Source organism: Ursus maritimus, unplaced genomic scaffold (assembly GCF_017311325.1).
Source record: "Ursus maritimus isolate PB19 unplaced genomic scaffold, ASM1731132v1 scaffold_2, whole genome shotgun sequence".
Lineage (NCBI taxonomy): Eukaryota > Metazoa > Chordata > Mammalia > Carnivora > Ursidae > Ursus > Ursus maritimus.
In genome coordinates, this window is record NW_024424452.1 from 41,237,086 (window position 1) to 41,246,582 (window position 9,497).

At 60.6% G+C, this 9,497-nt stretch overlaps 2 protein-coding genes across 4 annotated transcripts; one reads left to right on the forward strand and one right to left on the reverse strand.

Annotated features, from left to right (window-relative positions):
- Nucleotides 1-275: 275 nt before the first annotated feature.
- TMEM79 (transmembrane protein 79) lies at nt 276-4,194 on the forward strand. Its single transcript, XM_040634568.1, has 3 exons — nt 276-1,032; nt 1,191-1,404; nt 3,301-4,194. The coding sequence occupies exons 1-3, from the start codon at nt 276-278 to the stop codon at nt 3,512-3,514; spliced, it is 1,185 nt and encodes a 394-aa protein (XP_040490502.1). The 3' UTR covers nt 3,515-4,194.
- A 298-nt stretch (nt 4,195-4,492) lies between these two features.
- Nucleotides 4,493-7,273, reverse strand: LOC103668352 (glycosylated lysosomal membrane protein). Of its 3 annotated transcripts, XM_008696555.2 has the most exons (6): nt 7,097-7,266; nt 6,479-6,736; nt 6,118-6,318; nt 5,787-6,005; nt 5,084-5,340; nt 4,493-4,973 (listed from the first exon to the last, which is right to left on the reverse strand). In XM_008696555.2, exons 1-6 carry the CDS (start codon nt 7,214-7,216, stop codon nt 4,808-4,810), a joined length of 1,221 nt encoding a protein of 406 aa, XP_008694777.2. In that variant the 5' UTR covers nt 7,217-7,266; the 3' UTR covers nt 4,493-4,807. The 3 variants fall into 3 exon arrangements, with proteins under 3 accessions (XP_008694777.2, XP_040491742.1, XP_040491741.1); XM_040635808.1 differs by lacking the exon at nt 5,084-5,340 and having other exon boundaries at nt 7,097-7,273; XM_040635807.1 differs by lacking the exon at nt 5,787-6,005 and having other exon boundaries at nt 7,097-7,268.
- Nucleotides 7,274-9,497: the final 2,224 nt, after the last annotated feature.

Below are 9,497 nucleotides of genomic sequence, written 5' to 3' on the forward strand. Positions count from 1 at the left end.
ACCCTCTCCTGCTGGTTGGCATTTGACGTCGAAAGGGTGTCTCCATTTCAGCTGCTTACTTCCCTCCCACCTCCTTCTGTTTCAACACCTTCCTGGGTACCATGTTCTCCCTAAGGTCCCAGAAGGGACTAAAGCCCATGAGACCAGCTGCCCCAGACAGTTCTAGTTCTATCAAGCTGTCCTGAGGGCTATAAGCCAGGAACCTCTGACGGCTTTCTTCTGCTCCCTCCAGGGTGATAGGACCTCATGGTAGACCCCAGAACTGAGGCCCCAGGATGACAGAACCCGAGACCCTGGCCCTGCTGGAAGTGAAGGGGTCTGAGGCCCTGGAGAAGAGCCCGCGCCAGGCCTTGGTCCCCAATGGCCAGCAGCCAGAAGAGGAAGGTGGGGCCGAGAGCCATGGAACTTCCTCCTCCAAGGTGGGGTCTTCAGCTGGGTCTACCGCAGCCGGAGAGGGGGCTGAGGATGGTCTCGACAGCACAGTGAGCGAGGCTGCCACCTTGCCCTGGGGCAGTGGCCCCCAGCCCAGTGCCCCGTTCCCAGACCCCCCCGGGTGGCGGGACATTGAGCCCGAGCCCCTCCAGTCAGAGCCACCCAAGCTAGAGGAGTTGTCCGAAGATGATGCCAGCCTGGTGCCCGAGAAGGCGGCCCGGGCCTTTGTGCCCATCGACCTCCAGTGCATAGAGCGGCGGCCCCAGGAGGACCCAGCTGTGCGCTGCGAGGCAGGCGAGGGCGAGCGCCGCCGGGCCTGCCTGCCGGCCCGTGCCACCCAGCCTGAGCCCTGTGAGCGCAAGTGGGCTGAGGCCATGGTGAGGCCGCCTGGCCACTCCTGTGGGGGCTGTGGGAGCTGCGGAGGCCGTGAGGGCCTGAGGGCCGTGGCCTCGGTGGGAGCCGCCCTTGTTCTCTTCCCCTGCCTGCTGTACGGGGCCTACGCCTTCCTGCCCTTCGACGCCCCGCGGCTGCCTACCATGAGCTCTCGCCTCATCTACACGCTGCGCTGCGGGGTCTTCGCCACCTTCCCCATCGTGCTGGGTGAGCCCGGCCGGGACGAGGCAGCGGGGCCGGGGGCGGGAGTTCCCCTTCCCTGGGCCCTAGGCGCCCGGCCCATGCCGGGGTGGGACCCCCACCGGGACCCTCCCCAGCTTCCCGCCTGCAGCTGCGGTGCTGACCCTGCTCTCCAACCCCGCCAGGGCTGCTGGTGTACGGGCTGAGCCTGTTGTGCTTCTCGGCCCTGCGGCCCTTTGGGGAGCCACGGCGGGAGGTGGAGATCCACCGGCGCTATGTGGCCCAGTCGGTCCAGCTCTTCATCCTGTACTTCTTCAACCTGGCCGTGCTCTCCACCTACCTGCCCCAAGAGACCCTCAAACTGCTGCCTCTGCTCACTGGTCTCTTTGCTGTCTCCCGGTGAGTTGGCTGGGGGTGGGGCTTGGGGGAGGGGATGGTGCTGGAGGGACCCCAGTGTCTTGTCTGGGGAGACAGGGCCAGGGAGCTGGATTCTGCAGTAGCCCGGATGTGCACCCTGAATCGGTGAGTCCACGTTCTCCTTTGCACCTTACCTCACCTGGTAGCCTGTGATCAGCGTTATGTCTTCCCAAAGGAAGTTGATTTCAGAGAGTCCTAGACCAACCCAAAACTGGAAGGGCTGCCAGGGGTCACCTAGATCAACTTCCCATCATTGCTGCCAGTCCGCTGGGAGGCTCTGGTCAGGTGGCCATTGGCCTCTAGTGGGACACCCCCAGTGACCAATGCTCAGTTCTGTGTAAGACAGTGTGTGTCCTTTTTCAAAGGTACCAATTACTAGAGAGTTTCTCTTTGTGCTGCAAACTGCTACCCTGACTTTGACTCTGGAATTGCCCAGGACAATTCAGATACTTGACAACAGCCCTTGATGTCCCCACTCCAGCGCCCTGCTCCCCCACAGTTTACTTTGCCATACGGTGGTCCTAGTTCCTCAGTGTCCTGTGACCTTCCCCCCGGGCAGGGGAGCCTCCTGCTTGTTGGTGGTCACTGGCATTGGCCTCCTCATTCAAATGGAGCCACATCGGCTCGTTCCTCTGCTTTCATTTGGAAGTCACTTGAAACCCTTAGGGGCATTTCCACATGAACTGCTGTTAACCCAGAAAGCACTTTTGAATTTCTGAAGGTGCATGCAGATCTTTCCATTTTTTCCCTACCTATTTCCTTTTGTTACTTTCGATATAGGATTCCAGGTCCTTTAACTGCTAGAACGTTCTTGCTCTTGAGCTAGGATCTGTATGCTGTCACTTCTAACTAGGCCCGTGGCTGGCTGTCCCACCAGCCTTCTGGCCGTGCTGCAGTCTGTTTTCTCCAGATGTTCCCCTGGATGAATGCGTTCCTGCTTGTGTAACTCACTGTCCCGGACACGGGAGTTGGCTTAAGCAGACCCAGCACTTGTCTGGCCCTTCTCCCCCAGGTCACAGCAAGGAAAGCCCAACAGACCAGGGGGGAGGAGCTGCCGAGGTCCGCCAGCAGCAAGCAGTGGGACCTAGAATGCAGCCCCTCCGTGTGCGCCCCAGGGCCCTTCCTTCCGTACTGTAGGCAAGGTGCTCAAGCACTCCTGCCCGGCTTCATCTGTGGAGTGTGTCCCTCTGCCCCTCTAAAATGGCAGGAGAGAGGGCAGCAACCAGGCTTGGGTTCAAATGACGGTTTTACTAGTTCCCTGATGTGCGACCTTGGACCTGTTTTACTTAACCTTTTTGGAGTCTTAGTTTCTTCATCCGCAAGAGGAGAACCCAATACAGTGGGATGTCATGCGGCTGGGAAAGATGAGGCAGCTGGTTCTGTGCGGCCGGCATGCTGATCTCCAAGATACAGTTAATGCGGAGAAACAGTGTGCAGGACGGTCTGTACGGTGCGCTACCAATCTTCGATATGGGCAAAGGAGCACAGCCGTCTTTTGCTCACTCATCTATACACAAAGTGCTTGGTGTGCAAGCTGCCGTGAAACTGGACATCCGAGGCGGGGGTGGCGGGGAGGTGAGGGGGCTGAGGGGCGAGGATCGGGACGGGGAGACATTTTACTATACTCTCAGGTGCCTCTGCATGCTGAACCACACGAACATATGTTGCCTCTGCAAACATTTAAACTTACATTTGGCAAGTCAGCCGGGGGGAGGGGGGGATAATGTATTCGCCTCATGGAGGTGCGGGGATGTCTCCATTAGTGGCCCTGAAGCAGTGCCGTGCCCAGCCCAGTACGTGCATGAGCACGGGTCCCCGCTGCCCCCCATCAGCCTGTATGCCAGCTGGCTCACGTGGTTCCCTCTTCCTGCCCCCCAGGCTGATATACTGGCTGACCTTCGCCGTGGGCCGCTCCTTCCGAGGCTTTGGCTACGGCCTCACGTTCCTGCCGCTGCTGTCCATGCTGGTATGGAACCTCTATTATATGTTCGTGGTGGAGCCCGAGCGCATGCTCACGGCGTCGGAGAGCCGCCTGGACTACCCTGACCACGCCCGCTCCGCCTTGGACCACAGGCCTCGGCCCTGGGGCTGAGTCCCCCGCCCTCAGGGGATGAGCCGTCCTGCTGACTGTCCCAGGCTCTCCCCCCAGTCTGTGTGGGCCTTTCATCTCAGGAGCCTGGGGCCGTCAGGAGGGAGGGACTTCGACTGGTTTCTTGGAGGGAATGAGGTGGAAGGCCTTGTCCCTTATGCACGCTGAGGGCAGGGGGTGGGGGGACAGCACAGGGAGCAGGGGTGTGGTTCCTTCCTGGGCAGCCTCCCCCCCCCACCCCGGGACCCACTGCGGCTGGCCTCTGCCCCAGCCTCCAGCCTCCTGCGAGGCTGCGCGGGCAGAGCACAGCCAGACTGACCATTTCTGTGCCGCAGTCTGGGCAGACAGCCGCAGGGAGCCTGGAAATATTGCCCGTGCTGAAGATAAAGGCTGGGCATCTGATCACACAGGACTTGCACGTTTGGTGGAAACGGTCCTGAGGCCCTGGGTTCAGGACCCTCCACCGCGGGCCCTCTCAGGACCCTGAGCTTCAGTCAAGACGATTAAAGCTGCCCCAGCCCAGAGCTGCTGCCTCCTCCCTCCCAACCCAGTTAGGCCCCCGTAACCCACCACCTCCACACTGCTCAGAACACGCCTCTCCTGGGGGAAGAGGTGCGGAGGGGAGGGGAAGCCCGACTCTGGAGAGGGGCAGGGGTGTGTGCATGCTCGCGCCCACACGTGTGGTGGCTGGGGGTGGCTGCAGGGCACGGTGGCCAATGTGAACCCCGTGTGAACGTGTGTATGAGAATAAATGACTACCACGGTGTCACTCGGCTCTTCCTTCATGTCTGACCCCCACTCTCAGGCGTCCCCTCCCTGTGTGACCCAGACTGCTCCAGAACCCCCTGCCCCACAGGGCAGAGAGAGGGGGGCGGGAGAGAAGGGGGGCGCCGCATGTGGAGACGTGCCTCCCACGCCATCTCAGCCTGTTCCTGGAGCCAGCCCCACACCCACCCACGACACCTGCACACTGAGACGAGCTCTGGGCAGAAAATGAGTCTATTTCGTGCCTTCCAGGGCAGCCAACCAGTCAGAAGGCCTCTCATTTAGGCCTGTGAGTCCCATTCTGGGGAAATGGGGGCTGGAAGGGCAGGGAGGCATCACCAAGGGATCCCCACACCTCTAGCAATGGTCCCTCCCCAGAGTATGAAGGAAGCCCCACCTGGGGGGCCTCCAGGAAGCTGAGGGTGGTCACCGGGGTTCTGCAGGGAGGGGGAAGGGAACAGCTGACCCTTCATCCGGCAGACCAACAAGGCAGGCCCGGAAATTCATGTCCGGCCCTCCAGCAAACGGGCCTCAGTTTATAGGCTGGTATTCCGAGCACTGCTTCTGGCCCAGCAGCAGAAATACACCTCCTGCCAGGAGCATGAGCCCTGGGGCACCCAGGGCCACCGCCATGATGCCCAGGATGAGCGGGGATAAGCTGTCCACTGGAGGGGTGCCCACACCCAAGAGCATCGACCTAGGGCAAGCAGAGTGAGAAAGACAGGGAAGCAGGTTAGGCAGGAAGACTGGGAGGCCAGGCTCCCCCCACGCCCACTCCCAGAGCCCCGGCCCCGCCCTGGCCCTCACCAGCTGAGGTAGTGTTCGTCCCAGTAGCCAGGGCCCGTGGAAGCCCCAAACGTCAGATTGAGGGCACAGAAATTGGTCTGGGACCCAAAGAAGGCTCGGACAATGGGGGACTGGGGGAGAGGGTACTCCAGGGTGGGGTGAAGAGTGGAAGCGTGGCAGGGCAGGGCTGAGTCCCGGCCCCTCTGCCTCTGGGAGAAAGCCACCGGCCGCCACTGCACGAAGCCCGATGGGAGGGAGCCCCACAGCAGCTGGTCCAACTGGGGAGAAAGACAAACAGGATGAAGAGAACCAAACTGTGCCGACCCTTCTGTTCCTCACCCTTCCTGGCCTCCGGCTGTCACTAGCTGTCCTGGGGCCTGGGCCTGCCTCCAGGACCAAAGGCCGCTTGCACACAGCCTCGGTCCATCCTCTGTAGAAGGGGGAGGTGGATCGGAGCACTGGGTCCTCACCCAGCCCTGCCCCTATGCAAGCCTGCACTCAGTTCCCTCCCCCAGGCCCCCAGGCCTGCCTTCCTTCAGTCTTCCCCGTTGCAGGCAGAGGCCCGGCCACACTCATCAGCACACTGACCAGCACTTAAAGGAGCTGGACTCCGTTGCTAGCTGGTAAATGGTTAGCCGAGTCTCTGAGGTCACACAGGACTCCTTCTGTGTGCCCCTGCCAGCCCCCCCCCGCCGCCGCCGGCCTCTCGGCCTGGAAGCCTGACCTGGAAGACAGCAGGTGCGTACTCATCATCGATGGAGCGCTGCTCCTGCACGGAGGGGCAGTCGGGGCCTTGGCCCAAGGTGACTACCTCCAGCCCAAACACAGAGCGGTTTCCCCGGGGACGGGCCCCAAGCAGGGCCACCTCTAGCTGGCAGGTGTCTGCTGAATGCAGGAGGCGCGGGGCTTGGGCCGGTCGGCCGGAGCTGGGGAAGGCCTGCACCTGGAGTGGGGGAGGCGGGGGAGGCATGGGAGGCGGGGCCTGTCCGTGTTCGAAGGCCATCCCCACCCGCATAAACCAGCCTTCTGAGTTCCTCTGGTTCCCCAGACCTTACCCTGAAGGCCAGGCTGCCGTTGGCAAAAGCCCCGGTGGGGTCGTGAATGGGGTGGCCTCGAAACGTGGCGCTCAGGGTGGCGGGATCCAAAGAGTCTGAGATGTTGTTCCAGGAGAACTCGGCCAGAGAGTACGGGGCATACGGTTTTCCTGGGGGCTTGGCTGACACCTCGGATGTGTTGGTGCTGTCAAATTCAAACAGCTGGCGGGTGGGGTGAGGTGGGACGGGGCTGGCTGAGTCCAGCTGTCCCCGGAGCCACCCCCATCCACTTGCGGCCCCCCCACCCCTAGGCTCCCACTCTTGACAGTCTTCAGTCCCTCCCTTGGATCCGGAACCCTCTGCTCCTCCCCCGTCTCCTCACCCTGGTAAAGACGAGGGCAGAAGAGAACCGGACGCTGTCCGTGGGGAGCACGGTGAGGCCCCCGTCGGGCTCCGGGGAGAGCAGGAGGCTCCAGTTCACAGCCAGGGTGCTGTGGGGGGTGCTGGTGGCCACGAGCAGCGCTGCCGGAGGCCCCGTGCTGCCCCACACGTAGTGCAGGGTGGAGCTGGTGCCCACTGCGCGGATGTGAAGCAGGTTCTGGGGGGGGCCCAGCCGGTTAGGGATGACCTCCAGAGACACCTGGAACACGGGATCGTGGAGGGTCAAGGGCATGGGGTCGGGAAAGAGACCCAGGGCGAAGCAGCTGGGGAAGGACGGGGAAAGGCAAGAGCCTCGGTGGGAACTCGGGAATCTGGAAGGCGCGGAGGTGGGCAGAGCCACAAGCGCCCTGACCCTGGCGGGCAGATGAGGGCGCAGGGCCGGGGGGTAAGAAAAAGCCCCACCTGGGTCACGCCGGGCCGGCAGGGGTCCCCCGAAGATGGGGAGCCCCCGCCCTCCTCCACAATCCTGTCCCGTGGGCCTGGTAGCCCCCCGCCACCCCTGCCGCTCGGTGCCGCCCAGGGCAGCGTTTCCTGAGGCAGCTACCGGTCCGCCCCTCACCTGGCGGGTCTCCTCCCCCTGCAGGCCGAGCGGGGCTGCGGACACGAGCACACTCAGCAGGAGCGTGGGGCCGGGGGCACGGTGCCCCCAGCCCCAGCGGGGCCCCTCACTGCCGCACATGGGGCCCAACTTGAGAGGGCGGAAGAGACACCCGAGTCATGTGACTCGCACCCTCAGCTGATCTCCGCGCAGGGCGGGGCCAACAGGCCGGTCCTTAAAGAGACCACCTCACTTCGCCGGGACTCAGGCTTGAGAGAGCAGACAGCCCAGAGGTTAGGAGCGCGTCCTCGCCGGCGGGGGTGTCTTCCAAGCAAGACAGCCCCGACCTCCCCACCCGACGGGCCGCGCTGGCTACCTGTGAGGGGCCACAGTGTCGGGATCCAAGATCCCAATGGATCCCACTATGCTGACTGTGTTGTAGGGCGGGCAGAGGAATCGGAGGAATTGCGAGTGTGAGACAGCCTACCCCAGATGGTCTTGTCCACTGTGACTGAGCCCCCTGTGTGCAGGTTCCCGTCCTAGAAGAGCTCAGTTTCATTGTGGAGAAAGATACTTCAGTAAATAAGAGATGGAAACAGCGTATTTGTCAAAAGGAGTTCACGTCTGGCCAAACAAATCCCCTTTTTGTTGTTTTTGGTTAAAATTATTTTGCCTAATAATAAATGCGCATGACACAAACTTCATAAGGTACGGAAGGGTATCACCTTTATTCCCCAGCAACCGGGTCCTTCACGAGACCAGCACTACCGTGTTGGTAATAGTTCGTCCTTCCAAAGATGTTCTAGGCAGGGGCGCCCGGCCGACTGCCGTGAGCGCGTGACTCTTAGTCCCGGGGTTTTGAGTTCGAGCCCCACGTGAGGCGTAGAGCTTACTCAACAAAGTAAAACAAAACCAAAGTTCTTCTGTGCCTACTGCACACACATGCACGCGGCACACACACACACATGTAGTACCGTGCAACGGCGTCCAAACCCCGGTCTGCAGTTGGCTTCTACACGTGTGTGCTGCGGACTGTCCTCGCACCCGGGGCTCATTCTCTGCCGAAGTATTTCGCTGAAGGGGGATACCCCTTGGATACATGTAACCGGAACCAACAATTCGCTATGGCGGACGTTGGTATGAACATCCCTGTATGTACAGCATTTCACACACATTTGAAGCCAAATATAGAAGATAAACAGCCAGATCAAACTGACCTGTGTGTGAGGTCTGTGGACGGACATGCCCTGTGCCAGACGGCCTACACCCTCTCTAGGCCTCGACCCCGCTCACTTGCCTGTCCCCGAGAATAAGGCCAGCCAGCTGTTTGTCATTCAGTCTGACTCCTCTGCAGCTATTTACCCCCATGGCCTGTTTTTCTGGAGGCCAAGTCCTAGAACTTCTTTGAAGAAATTAACTTTGGGGGCGCCTGGGCGGCTCAGTCGGTGAAGCAGCTGCCTTCGGCTCGAGTCACAATCTCGGGGTCCTGGGATCGAGCCCTGCCTGCATCAGGTTCCCTGCTCAGCGGGGAGCCTGCCTCTCCCTCTCCCGCTCCCCCTGCTTGTCTCTTGTCCTCTTGCTGTCAAATAAATAAAATCTTTCAAAAAAAATTAACTTTTGAAAAATAAAGTTTTTTGTATGGGAACAACTATGACCATATCCCCCAAACCCCCTACTGTTTATTACAATACCAATTTTTTATGTATACATTTTCCCCCACTCTGATATATTCTAAAACGTCATGTTTTTGTTTTCTTCTGGGACGCTTAACGACTGCGCCACCCAGGCGCCCCTCAAAACACTCATTTTTGAGACAAGTACTTGTATCGTTTGAGGCATCAACTCTGGGACCTGACAGGGCAAAGTAGAAACAAGAGTCTCGCCTGAGCAGTCAGGAATTCAAGCCTCCCCACCACCCACCAAAATGCTGCTTTACAGGAAGGAAATGGGCCCTGGCAGATCTAGGGGTCCGACAGCAGGGAGGACCATGCGCAGTCAAGGAGGTGGCAAAGTTGTGTCCACGTGCCCACCGACTGCAGTGACCGAGGCAGCCTGGAGGCAGCAGGGAGGGGCTTGGAAGGTGGGGGGGGGGTACAGACCGACGGAGCTTGCCAGGACTCACACAGAGGTGCTCCCAGGGACGAGTCTTCGACGACAGCAGGTAGGCCGCCACACGCTCCCCCAGCATTCAGCCTTGTGCCTGACAAGGACAGCTGCAGCCAGAGTGGACGTTGGGGGAAATCACGAACGGGAGCAAAGACCCCTGGGGTCTTCCTGAGCACTTGCTTCAAGATCTAGTCACTTACCTCTACTCTAAGGTCCTAGAGCTCTGAAGGAGTGATTGATTAGAGGCAGGGATCTCAGCACGGGACTGTCAGGCTTACGCCGGAGCCCCATGGACCAGAGAAAGAGCAAGGACCTC